Source organism: Protopterus annectens, chromosome 1.part0 (assembly GCF_019279795.1).
Source record: "Protopterus annectens isolate FY-2018-M chromosome 1.part0, PAN1.0, whole genome shotgun sequence".
NCBI classification, from domain to species: Eukaryota; Metazoa; Chordata; order Ceratodontiformes; family Protopteridae; genus Protopterus; species Protopterus annectens.
The window spans coordinates 1,876,942,310-1,876,962,151 of NC_056725.1; the positions used below are offsets into that span (position 1 = coordinate 1,876,942,310).

General features: G+C 37.7%; 1 protein-coding gene across 3 annotated transcripts in view; it reads right to left on the reverse strand.

The window, feature by feature from the left end:
* Nucleotides 1-19,842, reverse strand: part of SLC1A3 (solute carrier family 1 member 3) — a 647,480-nt gene that overhangs the window by 422,637 nt on the left and 205,001 nt on the right. For all 3 annotated transcript variants that reach the window (XM_044069958.1, XM_044069960.1, XM_044069961.1), the window contains exon 3: nt 18,142-18,279. In XM_044069958.1, the coding sequence (XP_043925893.1) occupies nt 18,142-18,279 (138 nt within the window). The remainder of the gene's footprint in view (nt 1-18,141; nt 18,280-19,842) is intronic.

Genomic DNA, 19,842 nt, shown 5'->3' on the forward strand with positions numbered 1-19,842 from the left:
TTCACACTCCTCAAAACCGAGGTGGAATCCTTCAAAGCCCCCGGGCCTGTGGAAAATACAGCCCAGACCATAGAATCCTTTATAAACGCATTCTATGAACACCTTCAGGAATGCATGGATCATGCAATCCCAAATAAAACCAAGACCCAATCCTCCAAAGGCAGACGTCCTATACAATAGAAGGAGGAAGCTAATACATGATAGAGCAAAATCCCAAAAAGGGAAGGCATCTCTGATCAGTATTAGCAAAAAACTACGGGCACTCATAAAATTGTCTAAGGCCAGCTTTGTGAGAAAAATTGCACAGGACACTAAGGATAATCACAAGGCTTTCTTTAGTTATGTTAGGAACCTGGGTGGGAATTCCCAGATATTCTCAGAATTAGTCCAAAATGACAAAAAATACACCGAACCCACAGACATTGCCAACATCCTAGCGGACAGGTTCAATGCAAACTTCTCCCCCCCTCCCCACCAAAAGGGCAAATATCTATCCCAGCAGAGTGCTGCCCTCCTGACATCTCAGATGCTCAGGTAAGAGCTGCCCTCTCCAAAGCAAAAAACACAGCATCAATGGGACCAGACAGTGTCCCGGGCTGCGTCCTACATAAACTCCAAGAAGAGCTAAACCCAAACATAAAACTACTGTTCAATCTCAGCCTTACTACAAGATATGTACCCAAAGAGTGGTGTACAGCAACAGTGGTTCCTCTCCACAAAGGTGGTGCCTCAACGGATCCTGGAAACTATCGCCCCATAAGCCTGACAAGCTTGCTCTGCAAAGCTATGGAAAGGATCATCATGGACCTCATAAATAAAGATATTGGGGACCTACAGACACTGGATCCTACCCAGTTTGGCTTTGTTAAGGGCAGATCCTGCCTCTTAAACCTGGTTGATTTCTTTGAAACAGTCACCAAGGCCATTGACGAGGGGAAGGTGGTCCACACAGCCTACCTGGAACTCGCAAAAGCCTTCGATACAATACCCCACTCGGGCATTATAGATAAGCTCACCAGCTTAAATATAAACCCCTATGTCACTAGATGGGTTGCAAACTGGCTCAAGGACAGAACCCACATGGTTAGAATTGCTGGAGCCATGTCAGACTCCAAACCAGTTACAAGTGGCGTCCCACAAGGCTCAGTCCTGGGACCTCTCTTGTTCGGTATATATTTCTCGGAGGTACAGGCCAACACGGAAGGATTGTGGCTGACCAAGTTCGCAGATGACTGCAAACTGGGCGCCATAATCAACTCTCCAGCCGACACATGCATCCTCCAAAAGGGCCTCATAGAAACAGACAACTGGTGCCAGAGCCATGGCCTCAAGCTAAACGCCAAAAAGTGTATAGTCATCCCCTTTGGCAAAAACAAAGTGCCCACAAATTACCACATAGGTGGTAATCCATTAAGTACAGAAGAAGTAATTAGGGACCTGGGGACCCAAGTTGATAGCAGTTTTTCATTTGACAACCACGTGGCCAAAGTGGTTAGAAAAACATTTTATATAGCCCACCTAATCATGAAGGGATTCACATCTAGATGAGGGGAAGTCATCGTGCCTCTTTACTCATCCCTCATCAGGCCCATAATTGAGTACAATGCCCCTTTTGGGATGTACCTTACCAGACACCTGCAGCAACTGGAAAGACCCCAAAAGTACCTCACCAAGAGGATCAAAGGGCTCAAACAGATGCCATATGCTGCTCAGTTAAAGAAACTCCAGCTCTACTCAGTGGCATACCACCTGCTCAGAGGCGATCTGTGCCTGACGTATAAAGCCATGTCCAACCCGGAATTAATGGACATGCTGCACCTCAGAAAATCCAAATCCCATTGAGCTACGCGCTCGAGAGACTTGAACCTCAGCACTGAAATAAATAGGACATGCTGGAGGGACAGATTCATAACCCAGAGGCTCCTTTCACTCTGGAATAAAATCCCGGTCCAGGTTAGGCAGAGTCCCTCATTGAATCTCTTCAAGAGGAATCTTGATGAGTGGATGGGAGATCGTAGGTTTACCCCGGGTATCACTTCTGTGACACTGTTAGACAGAGGCACAGTATACTAACCTCGAAAAAGGGCATAGCAAAATTAATTTAAAATGGGTGGCGAAAGCCAAACATACTCTGGCTAGGCTTATAAATGCCCTAGGGCAGATAGCCTAGTATGAACCTATGAACCTATAAGACATAAAAAAGACTGAACATAATTCATTTGTCTAAATCCCTGGCCTGCTCTTTACTATTTCTATAGGAAGTCTCATGTATATTATAATATTCTAACATTCTAAGTACGTTTCCTGCAACTTAGTCTCATTCTTTAAGAAGACCTGATAAGAGTCATCTCAGATTTCTAAAAAAAAAAACATAAAAGGAATAAACCAGCGAGAAGTTTGGAGTACATGACTTAAGTCATGAGCTGCTAATGATCTTCATCCTGTAGTTTAGTCCTTTAACCTAAATGCATTTGTTTTGTGACACTAAACTGGACTTCTCCCCACACAGATACACACAGACCAGAAAAATGGTTTGTGGAGTGGGTTTGCCTGGTTAACAAATGAATACAATAAAATAATTATTAAAAAAGACAAACACTGCTGGCTATCATTTTAACAGACTGTGAAAGGCGAATGAACTATGCAAGAACTACAACTGTGAGGATGTGCTTTCTTTTAGTAAACAACGGAGCAAGAGATTGCTAGAAGTTGTTGGGTTGACTTCAGTAGTAGAATAACTGAAGAAGTTTTTTCTGAAAAAGATATGTGCATCCCTTTTTACACAAGCAAGTCACATTAGTCAGGGGGCATGGATTGCTAGTGGGGAAGTTATGTCAGATGTATTTTATGCATTGTAACTAGGTACAACATTTTAGATTAAATAGATGGTGCATTGGAACTGCATGCACTTCAGCAAATTTTCAGGAAAAACGTTTAACAAAGATTAACAAGTAGGTGATTTTGTGTGATGAGCTTCCTAGTGACAACAGTAATAACTGGCTGGCTTCATTAGGATAACAGCAGCAGACTTGACTCCAAATCAAGGAGGGTGCTAGCTAGTTAGAAGAGTTCAGTAGTGAAATGTATCACCTTGAATGCTTTTATGAATTACCTGAAGGAGAACACATCAAAGACATGATGTGATGAAGAAGACCTAAAGGCATGTAACATTTGAACAGTATATGTGCTTATAATGGATTAGAGCACTACTTCTTAAACTATCCATGCGAAAGACCAGTTGATTTCATTTCTGATCCATGATAGACCAGTACTAACACAACACAACTGCAATAAACAAACTATGGCACTTAAAGCTATACAGTGTACTACCTATATCACCTGGATAAGTTTTATTGTGGTTCCACACCTTGACTTAAACTGAAAAGTAAGACTGGCCAAGACTGCACTGAAATAACTGAATTAAGCAGGGGTTTTGGGGACTGATACGCCAGGAAGCTAGGGGGTTCTAGATATTTTGAAATGCATTTTAGATCTTTTTCCCAACCTTTTGATCTACCTATGGTCTTATAAATTTTTTTGAGTATAAAAAAAGAAATACAGTCTTATTTTCTTTCAACAAAGAAATACGTTTTGTCCAAGCTTTAATGTTCAAAACTGATATAAACAGAATTTCCCAATATACTGAGATGACAGATGCTTACAAAGATACAACAAGGCATTTCTGGAAATAATTGCAAATACTGCCTGCCTCTCTACTAAAAAAATAGCAGTCCCTTCATATGCAGTCTTCTGGTGTTAGATTGGGATTATGGTAAAAGAAAAAAATGGCCACAGTCATATATTTAAAATTGTTACTGCCATAAATATACATATCATGTGCCCACACCCCTCACCCCCCCCCAATAAATCTAGATATTATGCAACTATACTACACCTACAGTTTGAATTATGCAACCCTAACTCTGTATTATATGGATATTATACAAGTGTATTAATATAGTATGTTTGATTTTACTCACAATCTCTTGAAAACACGCATTTCCCTAATCTGATCTGCTTTGTAACCAATGTTTTGACCATTTGCTTTGAAATACTTTGTAAATAATGTTTGACTGTTTTTCTTTTGAATTGTCAAAAATGAATTTCTATTCTTGTTTTAGAGCTTTTATCCCCAGACCTCAGCCGAAAATGGGCATTAAAGTTCACAGACAGATTTTCCAGATAAACAAAAACAAATGAATAAATAAACAGACCCAAATCATGGACAACTTTAAAATATTACCGTTATATACATCAAAAGTTGTTACAATAACAAGTTTTGCATTTACAAACATTTTCTGAATGATACAAATGATGAAATTCTCATATTTGTCATTATTTAGTGACTACAATCCACAACAATTTGCCAGAAAAGCACAAATCTTCTGAGAAACAAACCAAAACATGAAGCAAGATTATTAGCAACTGCGAACAATGCTCCCCGCCACACACACTGTTTATAATCAATTGTACTATATACACCTCAGATATATGCTTGTGATCAAATAAATGCATATGTAATCACCTACAATTACATTTCAGCTGACTGCTGTCAGAACCATAAAATATAACCTACTGCAAAACCCATCTGCTCTCTCAACCACTTAGTTCAGGAAAATGTTTGCACTTAGAAAGCTGCAAGAATAACAAGCTTTACATTGTATTTTCTGAAAGATATGAAGCCCAAAATATCTGTCATTACTTAACAATTGCAGTCCTTATCAATTTCTCAGAAAGAAAGAAAGTTGCAATTTGAAACCCTATCTGCAAATCCACCACTGATACTTAAAAAAAAAATCAGTAGCTGCTTCTCCAGCCAGCCAACAAATAGAACAGAAAGATGTCAACTTGATAGGTTAACTGCTCTGACCTTACAAAAGTCAGGTCATTTAATCAATCACCTCCCTCATCTGGCACAGGAATCATGACTAAAGAGCTCCACAGGATGTTTATATTTTATCTCTTTAAGTGAATAAATGTGACATTTCTTCATTTAATAAAATAAAATAAAATAAAACAAAATAGAAAAATGGCTTAAGGAAAGCATCAAATAGTTTGGAGGTTGGCACCAATCCAGGGACCACACTTTCAGCAACATTGGATTAGAGAGTTCTTGGCAAAGCTGAGAAAAATGTTAAAATTAGACAGCTAAAATTCAGTGGAAAACATAGAAAGAAATATAGCTTGGAACTCAGCAGATAAAAATCACACAACGAGGGTACCACTGAGTGAAAAAAAGTAAAGTATCTGAAGTACATGCACTAGACACATGTGAGGAAAGGGTGAGAAGCTTTCACAAGTTCTTGGCATGTTCATGCAAAAACAGCACCAAAAATTGCAAAAAAATGCTGGTGAGGTCCTTGTAAAGTGCATGTAGGCATGTGAAGTTCAATTACTTAAAAATCAAGACTCAACAGAAGAGGAAAATCCTGACCTTTGTCTGATGATTAAACACAGGACCCCTTACATACTGTGTGGTTGTCACTGCCACTGGACCAACACAAGGAGTCTCTGAGCAGTTAACAGAAGCCGTTTATATATTAACAATGAAGATAAAGCGGTATTACATATTTATATACCCATCAGCAGTGAGACAGTCAGAGGCTGAAGTAACTAAAGAAACACATACAGCACGAAAGAGAGAAGAACACATGACTGGAAGTGTTCAGCTGCCCAGGGTGCACATCAGTGTTGAAGAGGCTGATGCAACTAAGTGCGGTACAATCACTGTCCAAGGTATACTGTAAGAACAAATGCATACATATGAAACACAACTATGGGCAAAATAAAATATGCATGTTTTATAAGTCAATTAGGATATAAACAATTAAGGATATACTATAAGTTGGTCTAAGCGTATGCAAGTCACAGGATGATCTATCTTTGAGTTGGTGGGAGAAAGAAAAATGTAATCAGCATGACACAAAATATGTAACGCTGCACTTTAAGAATAGCAACATCTACAGTGCTGAATACACAAAGGGCTACTTAAACAAATGTCATGAGATCAGTAATCAGTTAAAAACTGGAAACTAGGTTCTTGATGTTAACAAGTGTATCTAATATAACCTCTTAATGAAGTTTTACTGGCCATTTCTATATTCATCTGTTTTAGCAGGGAACCATTTTATTACATGCTCTTGGACAATGTACCTAAACTTTTTTATTTGTTTATTAATATATGGGTTAATTATCGCTTAATTTTGCAATGTTTTTTCTTAATTTTGGACTTTGCTACTTTGATAATTTGTGTTACATCTCTGGGGCCTCTCAGGTTCAGTGAACAGTAATTTCATGTCAGCTGCATAAAAAAGCATAGTGTGTTTTATAAAAATATCATTCATGGAAGCTATTCATGAAGTCTAACATTTCTCTATTTCTAGTGATTTTCCGGTTGTCTCAGTTACTAGCAGGTTATTGCTCTGTAAACTTTATGACATAAGGCTTGAATACCTTGATTGTCTTATACTAAACGCTATGATCCTTCTTTCTTTCCATATTTATCCTGGGAACTAAAATATATTTCTCGATTTAAGCAGCCTAAAAAGTAATAGGTTGACCACTGGAATGTTTTTTTTTTAACTTTCTTTCCTTCTTTTGTGCTTGTCATTTGTAGCCAGGAGGCACTGAGCATAATGTTTGTCCTGAGAATAACCAGAAATAGATCCTAAAGATGGAAGTTCATTTCATCCTCAGCTTTCCTGGTCATGCAAAAATTTAAGGAACTGACTGTTACATGAGCATGAACTATTTTCTGTCTCAGACTGCTGGACTTGAGGACTAGGTAGCCATGGATATCACCTGTTTTGCCAGGCCTGTATCATTATGGCCCCAGATCTTACTGATGACTTTTGCTCCTTTCGCAGACCAAAAGTGAGTGGCACCACAGATCTGAGCAACGGCACCCCGCCAATAGTAGATAACAAGCAAAGGTCATTTATACTATTAACCGCGAAATAGTAACATATCAGGATCCAACGATGAACGGCACAAAACAAGTATATCCAAACATGCTGATCTTAAACACTAGGACTCCACAATGAAGTTAGCCAAATTGATCCAGTATAAATAGTATTTTATTATAAAATCACAGATTTAGTGCTTTCATCAACTCTGAATATTGACTTCATCAGAATACTTAAAACCTTCTAATAATCCTTTTTATACTGTTAAATTTTGGTGCCAGCAAGTCTGAACCAATCACCATTCAGTAACACATTTAAAGACATAGCTTATGCTAATATTGCTAAAATTCATATTCAGTGTTTAAATAATTCAATCTGCATCATTTTAAAATAATAAATTAATATAATAATTAAATGTACTTTGCTATATCAACAATCCAATAATGCATAAGTAGTAGCATATATAAAAATATATAAGAAAATTCTGTAGTATCTAATATGCACATATTCATAATTTAGCAAGTAATATAGGTTTGATGGGTATACTATCATTCAAGCCAGGGAAGTTAGTGGCATCTAGGAGTAACTGCACTTAACTTCTTTTTCTCCAAGTAATGCTTTTGTTACCTCCCCTGGGGTTAATATAAACCTGTTCCAAAATGGCAAACTTAGAATTGTGACTTTCTCCTTTATTAGTGATATGCCTAAACATAGCATTGTTGAGATCCTTTCTTTTTATACAATATAAATGATCGTATATTCTGTTCTTAAGCAACCTTTTGGTTTTCCCTATATAATATCCAGGACATATCATACATTTCGGTAGGTACATAATATATTTGGTGCAGTTACCCTGTTTGAAATTGATAGTAGTTCTATTCACATTCTCCAAAATCCTACTTTCAATTTCTAATATGTAACTACAGTAACGGCAACTCCCACACTTACATGTGTGTCCTACCTTATTCAATTTTCTCATACTATCATAATTCATCTCTAAGTTACTTTTGATATTCCTGTCCATTTTGTATACAAATGTTGGTGTGTCTTCAATCAAATGACAAATGTCCTCATCAGCCTTTAAAATATTCAAATTGTCACTTAATAGATGCTTAACCTTATCTACACAAGGACCATATTTCACTGCACATGTTCTGCTATAATTAGAAACACTGCTGGAATTTGAATTAGTCACCGTCTGCAAGATCCCCTTACCTAATACAGGTTTATATTTTTGATTCCATTCTTTAATGACAAACTGTGCAACATCTTCTATTAAGCCCTTCGGATAACCTCTCTCCATAAGTAAGGAACTAATAAATTGTATTTCCTGAACCATATCTTCATAACATTAAGTCATCCTGGCTATTCTAATACACTGTCCCTTGAAGATATTGCATTTAAGCTTCTTAGGATGATTACTAGCATATTCTAGATAACTATTACTGAAAGTTTCCTTCCTTCCTGTAAATTTTAGATTTAAACCCTGTAGAGGTGTTTAAAATTAGGGTGTCTAAATAAGCTATACTCTCAGTCTGAACATTATGAGTAAAATTGAGATATGAACTAGTGCCATTTAAATAGCTTATGAAGGCTTCCACAAGATCTGGGGGGGTGTCCCATAAAATGAAGATGTCATCCAAGAATCTTGTATATAATTTAATATACTTCAGATATTGACTGTTAAATACATGGTCTTCTTCCCAAGCTGTCATCACCAGATTGGCAAAGATAGGGGCGCATGCTGCACCCATGGCAATTCCACTGGTTTGTTTATAATATTCTCCCTCATAAAAGATAAAATTACTGTCCAAGATAATAGACATACACTCAACTATCAAATCGATTCACTCACCTACTAGCTTTGCATATTTTATGATAATCCTATGAAAACGTTCCAGTCCTTCCAATTTGGGTATACAGGAAAAAAGGTCAACAACATCTATTGTTATAAAAATAATATCTTTCTTCCAAATTTCAACTGTAATTCGACCCCAAAAAATGAATCTTTTAAAACATGGGGTACATAATTGTAAATGTGATTTAACCATCTATCGATAGCAGTCCCTATAGTGAATGTTTTGGACTGGCTACCAGGTATTATCGGTCTAAATGGAGGATTACTTAAATTTTTATGGACCTTACGAATACCCACTATAGTGGCTAGTTTAGGAAAATCCACCTTCATGAACTTATGCTCTTCCAAAGTAATTCAATCAATCTAATCAACCGCTCTATTCATGAATGCACTGTGCCCCAACTGTGGAAGCAAGCATTCATCATCCCTCTACACAAAGGAGGCAACAATTGTAGCATCAACAACTTTCGTCCTATTGCTATCCTGTCCCCTATTTCTAAACTTCTGGAAAAGTGTGTCCACCTTCAACTCTTGCCACATCTCTTAGACAACAACCTTATAACTCCTACACAGCATGGATTCAGGCCAAACCACAGCACTATGACAGCCCTCTTATCCTTCCTTGAGACTGTTAACACAGCACGTGATTCCGGCCACATTGTCTCTACCCTACTACTTGACCTCTCCAAGGCCTTCGACACTATCTCACACAATCTGCTCTTAACCAAACTGTCAAAACTTAACCTCAATCCTTCTTCCATAAATTGGTTCTCTAGCTATCTATCAAATAGAAACCAAGCTGTAATATGGAAAAAGGCCACTTCCCCTTTCCTTAGTACCCCCACTGGAGTTCCTCAAGGATCTATTCTTGGTCCCCTCCTCTTTAATATATTTATAAACGATTTCCACAAATCAATTCCTTTTGCAAACATCATCCAATATGCAGATGATTCTACCATTATCTGCTCTGCCACCTCCTCCTCTCAGCTCCAAACACTTACCCAGGAAGCTTTTTCAATTACCGAACAGTGGATGAAAATAAATCACTTGGCACTCAATGCCTCCAAAACAAAACTTATGGTATTTACCCCCTCCAAATCCACTTCCTTCAATATAAGCTCTTTCTCAATTACCAGCCAAAATAACTTACCCCTTGAACTAGTGACTGAAACTAAGCTACTAGGTGTACAAATTGATAATAGACTTAGCTACAACTCCCATCTACAACTAAATATTAAAAAAACTCATCAAAAACTAGGTATGCTCTACCGTCAGAATCAGTACCTTACAAGCTCCTCCAAAATCACACTTGCTTCCTCTTTTCTCATCCCCTCCCTTCTCTATGGGGCCCCACTACTGACCAATCTTCAGTCCTCTCTAAAAACAGCTTTCCTCCTGCTATAATAAAATCGCCAAATTCGCAAATGGACACAGGTCCTCCACCCACCACTGTTCCTCTCTCCAAACCCTAAACTGGCTCGAACTACCTAATCATCTCACTTATATACAGCTGACTTTCACTCACAAGCTCATTCTTAGTCCTTCTCTTTGTCCCTCCCTGTCTTCTGCCTTCAAAATGCACCTACCAAATAGAGTATTAAGGTCTAACAATCAAAACCTATTAGAAGTCCATAAACCATCTCATACCCCAGGTAAACACTTACTATCCTTCAACCTTGCCCGCCTCTGGAACTCACTCCCACCATCCATTCGTACCACCTCTAACCGGTACACATTCAAAAACTCTCTCCATACATACCTGAGGTCCCAATGGGATTGCTCTTGCTCCCTCCCCTCAGAAATTTATTATATCTCATCATCCTTTACACTTTTGATACGTATCTCTACCTAATAAACCTAATGTTCCATCAGTATATCTACTCTGTAAGGTGCTTGAATAACTCCTCTAAATATATATCACATTACTCTTTCTATTTTCTTACCTCTCATTTATCCTCATCATACTGTATTGATTTGAATGCTTTTGAATTATGAGCTTAAATGTTTTATGTTTTACTCTGTACAATCTTTTTTGTAATTTTTGTAATTTTTGTATGCACCTAATTTTGACTGTATTGGAGCTTTTCTCCCCAGGACTCCATTGAAAATGGGTTCTTTTGGCCCAGTGGACTATCCTGGTAAACCAACTGCAAATAAATAAATAAATAAATAAATAAATAAATAAATAAATAATTCTGTTATCTAACAGGTATTCCTCAAGGTACATATCAATTCATCTGTATGCTATATGAATTTCCTTGAGAGACACAGTCTCGTAGTGTCCAGTGTGTTGTAAAATCTCATACATCATATTAATATACTCATAAGTATCATATATCACAATTCTTCCACCCTTGTCCGGTTTCATAATTCTGATATTGCCATCCTGTTTAAGTTGTTTTAACATAACCAATTCTGTTCATGTCAAACTATTTCTTGGTTTACTACTAGAGGTGTCCTGCCAAAGCTTATACAATTCTTTAGTTAACACTTTCTCATATGTAGCTATATTAGGATGAGCTGGTGGTACAAACAAGCTTTTCTTTACTAACATATTAGGTGTTGTAGAGGTGTTTTTACCTTTCTAATTTTCTAAGGAATAACTTTAACTCTGTAAGTGTGTCCACAGTACCAAACCTGGACATTGGTATAAATTTCATACCTCTTGAAAAACGTTTGATATGCTCTTTTTCTATTTTTAAATTTGTGTAATTATACACATTAAACTTGTCCATACTAATAATAACTACAGTATGATATGTCCTGGATATTATATAGGGAAAACCGAAAGGTTGCTTAAGAACAGAATATACGATCATTTATATTGTATAAAAAGAAAGGATCTCAACAATGCTATGTTTAGGCATATCGCTAATAAAGGAGAAAGTCACAATTTTAAGTTTGCCATTTTGGAACAGGTTTATATTACTCCAGAGGAGGTAACATAAAAGCATTACTAGGAGAAAAAGAAGTTAAGTGATAGTTACTCCTAGATGCCACTAACTTCCCTGGCTTGAATGATAGTATACCCATCAAACCTATATTACTTGCTAAATTATGAATATGTGCATATTAGATAATACAGTATTTTCTTATGTATTTTTATGTATGTTACTTCTCTTGCATTATTGGATTGTTGATATTGCAAAGTACATTTAATTATTATATTTATTTATTATTTTAAAATGATGCAGATTGAATTATTTAAGCATTGCATATGTATTTTAGCAATATTAGCATAAGCTATGTCTTTAAATGTGTTACTGAATGGTGATTGGTTCAGACTTGCTGGCACCTAAATTTAACAGTATAAAAAGGATTATTAGAAGGTTTTAATTATTCTGATGAAGTCAACTTTCAGAGTTGATGAAAGCGCTAAATCTGTGATTTTATAATAAAATACTATTTATACTGGATCAATTTGGCTAACTTCATTGCAGAGTCCTAGTGTTCAAGATCAGTGTGTTTGGATATACTTGTTTTTGTGCCGTTCATTTATACTATTCTAGGGGTGGAACGACGATAAATGTTCCTACCTTTCATAAATTTAGACTTACTCATAGAAGAGGGAAGCAGTTCTGGTAAATGTGAATCTTAATTGGCGTGATTTCCAATCTGACATGTATGAAGGCCTAGTGAGGAAATGTAGTTCACTGAAGCTGCAGCAGGGCCTAGTTAGATCCTTCTCTAACAGGACAGTTTGCATACTTACGGAATGGATTGTGGACGTGGTCAGTGGGATCACATTTCTGTCTTATGTCATCAGCAGCTTTTCTTTAAGCCTTGCAGATACTTTGGTAATGCATGAAACTCTATCACCATCCATTAGCTTTGCAGGCACAGAAGAAGTGGAATTTCCTTTCTCTGTACTATGGGCAGCTCAGGAAAAAAATACGTACTCTTGTTAAACAGTAAAGCTCCTAAAATATAGAACAAACCATTGTCATGCTGGGAAATGAGAGCAAAGGTCTCCTTTCCATCTGGATTGCCATAAACTACAAGGAGCTGATGAGGAGTAGATGAGTATCCAGGAGAAGCTGTAAGGTGACATGAAATACACCTTAGGATTTAGAAACATGGGATGTGGCCACATAAACTGTCTATGCAGGTAGGTCTAATGTATATAGTCACAGAAAATATGATTCACAGACATATTTAGCTACAATGATGAAAACATCATTATCGGATGACTTACATCTCTATGAATCACCCATAATTACCACAAGTGCTAAACAGCACTTTTTGCTGGTAATTACCTCTGCACTGCATCTGTCTCATTCACGCTCCCACACACACACACACACACACACACACACACACACACACACACACACACACACACAGAGTCATCCTGGTGCATTTACACTCCTGCAGAGAGAGAGAGACACACACACGCACACACGCACACACACACACACACACACACACACACACACACACACACACACACACACACACAGACACACACACACACGCGCGCGCTCACACAATTTGGTTTCTCCCTTTGACTTGAATGTGTGATCACAGTCTTTTGGCTGTGTTAATTAACATGACCAGCCATGCTAATTTACCTCAGGCATTTCCATGAGAGAGCAAAGGGGTAATTAATATTTGCCACTCCCCCAGACTGCCTGATTATCATACAGTGCAGGTGCACAATGACCCATTGTGGTAATTCTACTGACTAAGGAAAATCATTGTGGTGGGCTTGTCTCTGAATCAGAATGGGTTACTATAAGGGATTGTCTGCTCGTGGTATGGCTTACTACTCATGGTCACTACTTCTGAATCCTAGGGACAATTTCTTGAATTTATTTAGAAATGAAAAAAATATAGAGAAAATAATCAACTAAACAATAATGGGCATGAAGGAACAACCTGTCATTACAAAATGATGGTCACCTCTAAGCTAGCAGCAATTTAAAAATTGTACTGTCATGCCATTGCCGTCAGCTGTACTTTCACCATTAAAATGTGCTTCTTGGTTGCATGGCAAACCAATGAGGTTTCCACTTGTGAAGTGCTGGAAGGCATTGTTGCTTCTTTAGTCCCCCCCCCAACATCATGTAGACCATAGTATAATGGAGTCCACCATATACCTCTGCATAAAGCAGTTCTAGTAATCTAGTAGCTGAAGTGCTTAAGTTTTCCATTACCTGTCTTACATATTCTTAACTGTAAAAGGGGGCCAAGACTGTCCCAGCACAAAGCACAGGACAAGGGACCTTTACGCTCTACATAACAATTATTCAGTCTCTGTTGTGTCAAATCACCCTACAGTCTAGAAGAATGTTAAACACAAACAAGTGGTAGTGCTTTTCAGAAAGGAGAGTCTTCTTGTTTATGCTACATAAGGATTTAGTGCCAGCTTGTCAGAATAACATTGCTGCCTTGCAATATTGAAGTCATCTTCAAGAGCTGGTCAAAGAGAAATTGACGGGCAATGTCTTCCTTGATTTATCTAATGGAGAATGATACATGGACATAAAGAAATGCTGTCCGCTGAAAGGATAGCTTCTTTTTTAAAGGTGGATTTCATTAGTAGGGGGTCATATTTAGATATTATTAATATCTGGGCTGTGTTAATGAAATTCACTATCTACAGTAGTGATAAATCAAATAATCAAAAACAGAGAAATCTTCTTGGGCAAAACATTGGGCATAAATGCCTGTTTTAATCATAATTTTTATTTGACATATTAATTTGTTTTTCAGTCAGTAAGCAACCACTGTTGGTCATGATTTTAAATAATCTGCTGAATTTATCTGAGATGATTGAGAGGTTCCTATTATCTCTTCCCTCAGTTAACAAACACCAGTAAGCTAATAGATTCACTGGGAATATGCTCTAAATGTAGATTCATAGGTGAATGCTAGTAGGCTAACTTCCCTGAATGGGCCATTTTACGCTTAGCCAACAACCTGGGGTCAGAATCAAACCCTGAACCCTTTGTCTATGAGGAAAAGACCTTTCCAGTACTCTTTTTTTGTGTTGTGAAACAGTCCTTATAAATGTCCTAGTTGTAAATCTCTTACTTCAGAGTACTAGAGGTTACTGGACAGCAGTACTTACTCTGTAAAACAGTAAAACTATGACTCTTCTCAGACAGGAAAATATGCATTTTTCCTTCATTAAAAGCGATGTTTCCACATTTCTCAGTTGTACAGTTATATATCACACATCACGGAGTGCATATAAATTTCTGTGGCAGTTTTAACTCTGTAAAGCAATGAAGTTGTTAGTCTTTCTAATGGATGAAAAATGCATGCATGTACATATATTTCATTTATAATTTATTGAAAAGGTGCTTTGCAGAACTCCTGAATATACATCACGTACCAGAGAGTATGAGAAACTTGTGAATCTGCACTAACTTTATAAAACAAAATAACTGTCATGTTCCTCTTGGGGAAAATCAGTAATGAAGGAAATGGACCCCCATGGGCTCCAATCCCCCCCCCACACACACACACACAAGCACAAGAACACATATACATATACATACATGCATATAAAATTAAAAAAAAAGAAAGTACATTGTCTCAAAGCATTAAGGCTTGTAAAAAGGGTGACCACAATGGGTGTCAATGTTATACCCAGACTGGATAGAATAATATTACTGCACATATAGGTTCATAGGTGTGTACTAGGTTAATGGCCCTGGGGTCTTTACAAGTCTAGCCATAGGATTACCCTGGCATAGTGCCACCTGACCTTAGTTCCCAGTGCCTCTGTCGAGTACAGCCACTGGTGTTATCTCTGGGTTGAATTTTCTGTTTCCCATCCAGTCATCAAGATTTCTCTTGAAGATGGTCAGCGAGGTGCTCTGCTTGACATGTATGTGAAGTCTGTTCCATAGCATGGGCAGTCTCTGGGTTATGAACCTGTCCCTCCAGCATGTTCTGTTAATTGTGGTAATGAGGTTGAGGTCTCTGGAGCGTGTGGTGTGGAGGGATTGGGATTTCTTTAGATGTAGCATTTCTAACAGAGCTGGGTCAGACATGGCTTTGTAAGTTAAGCAGAGATCGCCTCTAAGTAGGCGATATGAGAGAGAATAGTTGGAGTTTTTTGAGTCTGTCCATAGAGGACAAGTGTTTAAGGCCTAGCATCCTCTTTGTGAGGTACTTTTGCGGCCTCTCCAGGTGTTGCAGGTGTCTAGTGAGGTACATGCCAAATGGGGCATTGTACTCGATGATTGGCCTAATGAGGGAAGAGTAGAGGGAGAAAATTACCTCTTTCTTCCTGGATGCAAAACCCTTAGTAATGAGATATGCCACATAGAAGGACTTTCTGACCACAGTGGCAATGTGGTGATCAAAAGAGAGGTTGCTGTCAACCTGTGTTCTCAGATCTCTTATAACATCTTCTGTGTTCAGTTGACTATCATCAATGTGGTAATTCACGGGAACCGGGGTTTTCAAAGGGGATGACGACACATTTTTTGGCATTGAGCTTAATGCCATGGTTCTGACACCAGTTGTTGGTCTCAGTGAGGCCATTCTGTAGGATGTCAACATCACTTGGGGAGTTAATAATAGCTCCCAACTTGCAATCGTCTGCAAACTTTGTCAGCCAGAATCCCTTCGTGTTGGCCTGGACTTCAGAGAAGTAGATACCAAACAGGAGAGGACCCAGGACTGAACTCTGTGGGACTCCAGTCGTAACTAATCGGCAGTCTGACTTGGAGTCAGCTACTTTCACACTGTGGGTTCTATCTGTGAGCCAGTTTGCAACCCACCTAGTGATATAGGGGTTGATGCCAAGCTTATTGAGTTTTTCTATGATTCCTGAGTGGGGAACGGTATCAAAAGCCTTGGCCAGATCAAGGTAGGCTGTATGAACCCACCTTGCCTTCATCCACAGCTCTGGTGAGTGACTCAAAGAAGTCAAGCAAGTTGAAATGTAAAGCATCTTGTAATGCAAAGCATTGTAGGCAACATGTGTAACTCTTCATGAATTCAGTTATAATGATGCATAACCCTTTATGAATTCAGTTAGAAGGATGCATAACCCTTCTTGAATTCAGTTATAATGGTACATTTTAAATAGAACTTTATGGTATCAAAAGGTGTCTCAGTGCAGTCTATAAATGTCAACACTGGACACATTCACACTTTTTACCCTTATTATGTATAACCAGTTTAATATGACCGAATCTTGAGTAAGTAAAGTACCATGTCGGTGTTTATCCATAACTACAACTATTTATAGTGAGGTGGACTATAAGCTATGGTCACTGCAGTGAAAACACAGATCATGCCAATGGAAACCACCAACAACTTAAAACTCAGGTGGAAAATGCGCAGCATTTATATCATCTGTATTATGAAAAATCATTGAATTTTTGCTGAAAATATATAAAGTCAGAAATCTGACAAGTGTAAAAAATTCCATGTTGCTGATGTATCCCTTGCCACAGACTTGTGTATTTATACCCCAAATCCAAATCATGATGGCTGCTTATAGCATCATTAACAGAGATTTTAAACTCTACAGCAAATCTGGTGCACAAATGAAGTCCTCAGATAATTATGATGTGAAACTTCCTGTTTAATCTGCTTATTATGCTCATCGGCATGGAATGCATCTAAAATAGATAAGCAGTAAAGTTAGAACAACAAAAAAGACAAAACTGCACAAGAAACACAGTGAATGAAGCCTGTTCTTTCCTTGTGATGTGATTCCACTTAATACTGTAGAAATACAATATGGGGAAATAACATTAATAAGAAATAAATTGCTGTTTTTTTTAAGAAATTTAATTTTATTTTTCCTTGTGTCTGGTGTTTGCTGCTTTGTATCTTTGTTCTAAGCTGAAAGTGGTTACATTAATCTCGTCTTAAAAGAAGAAAAAGTCTACACAGGTGGCTTTGTGTTTCATAGGTAATGTATTTCAGATGTGGATTTTGTGTTTTGAATTAAGTTAAAGTGAATTGTGGTGATTCTGAATGCAGGTCACAATGCATATAGGTATTTATTTATTTATTTATGGAAGAAAAGGTTATAATAAGTAACTATTATATAATATTGAAATGTGTCATGCTGTCTCAAATACGAAAGGAAAACTTTCTGCAATGTTATCCACAGAGAACTGTACTCAGGAATTCAAGTATGATAAACATTTTACAAAAAGGAGCATATCAGTTATGAAGAAAATAAAAGAGGGCAATAGAACATTCATTTTTGAAAACTCCTGGACAATAGTTTCAGTCTCATCCTATCTAACAGTTGCTTCAGTGTGGTGTGGGGTACATCTTTGTGGCTTGTGAAGCACTATCTTGTACTTTATCATCAATGTCTTGTCTCCTGTTTTGAAGTAAATGAGAGTGAATGAAACAAGAGCATGAGGGGTAGTGCCTAAGTGTAAGGTTGTTTACCTGTTACCAGACTGGAAACAATGAGTGGGAGCACCAACATCTGCAGCATCCTCATGAGCAGCTCTCCGGGGAAGGAGAAGTATTTGATTTCGCGGTAGCTCATTTTGTACGGTCTGAGGGTAAATCCAAGGATCACACCTAATGAAACAAAAACAGGTTATATTATTGTACATAGTAATACTAGGCATAAAGTGTATAGGAAGGGGAAACATTTGTTAATGTTTAAACAGCAAATACTTCATCTTCTAATGAAAAGAAATTATACATGAAAAAAACACTACACATCTATAATATGCTTGATAATGATGTGAAAATATATTTTAAATGTAAAAATTGCTGAAAGACAATATTTTTATATTTCATCATTTTGCCCCTCTCTGTTCACCATCAACATCCCCCACTGACCATTTGTCCCTTTTTCTCCTCGATCCTAATGGCAACTGGCATGGTGAGGGCAAGAGACAGTCTGTGGTTGTTTGCCAGTCTGAGTTGTAGGTACTTTTTGCCCTAGTCCCCCCCTCATTAGTAATAGATGTCTCCTGCCAAATCAGGTCTCTGCAGTGCTGGGCCATTTATTGGGTGCATGTTTCTAATGAGTCATCTGACCTTGCTGAAGCACAGATCACTAATTGTCAGTTGAAGGAAACTTGACCTGTCCCATCTCTGCTGCTGCGGCACCACCTTGGGCCTCTACCACCTTATGATGACCTTTCACTTCCATCATTTTTGGCTAGCTTTTCTACCATTTGGGCTACTAGTCAAATCCAGGTCATATGGGGCATAGTCAATGCTTCATATCTCTGTGCCCTAGAGCTGGTTGCCTCATGAAATGTATTAGTACAAAAGTTGAAATCTCTGTCATTCAAAGTGTTGCAATGTATTCTGTCACAAACCACTATACATTTAGTTAAAAAAGGAACTGAACAGGTTTTAGAGTAACACTACATGCCATGGGTTACTGAGTTAAACTGCCTTCAGGTTCAAATGCACACTTTTCCAATGCACCTGGGAATTGTCACTGCACAATGTAATCTAAAAATCCCATCTTCAAAAAAAAATCTAAAAAATGAGATTTTAACAAAGGCCTCATTTAGGGAAAAGTCACTGAATAACTACAAATCAGAAGTAATTTATGATTTTAGCTCAACAGCTGTATTAGATATTTGACTATCATTAATGCAAGGTGGAGTAAAAAAAAATGTGTAAGAAATTTCACCATATCCAGGAAAGCATACAGAAAATTTTAATTTTAAAAGATGATTTTTTCAAAACCCTGTTCAAAGCACTTAATCAAATCTTTGGCCATCCATAAAAATATTTTATAAATACAATCATTCACTACATCTCTCACACACACACACACACACACACACACACACACACACACACACACACACACACACACACACACACACACACACACACAGGTATCCCAATGGTCCACCATACTTGGTCCTCTCTTATTTAGCATCTTTATTAACAACTTTCACTCTACCCTTCCACAATGCTCAATAATCCAGTATGCTGACGACTCTACTATAATATACACTGCAAATTCCAGCTCTGAACTCCAGCAAATCACCCAGAATGTGCTCACCTCTACATAATCTTGGATGCTTAGCAATCATCTTACCCTAACCCCCCCCCCAAAAAAAAAAACTAAGCTGGTAATTTTACCCCTAAGAAAACCACTCCCTTAGA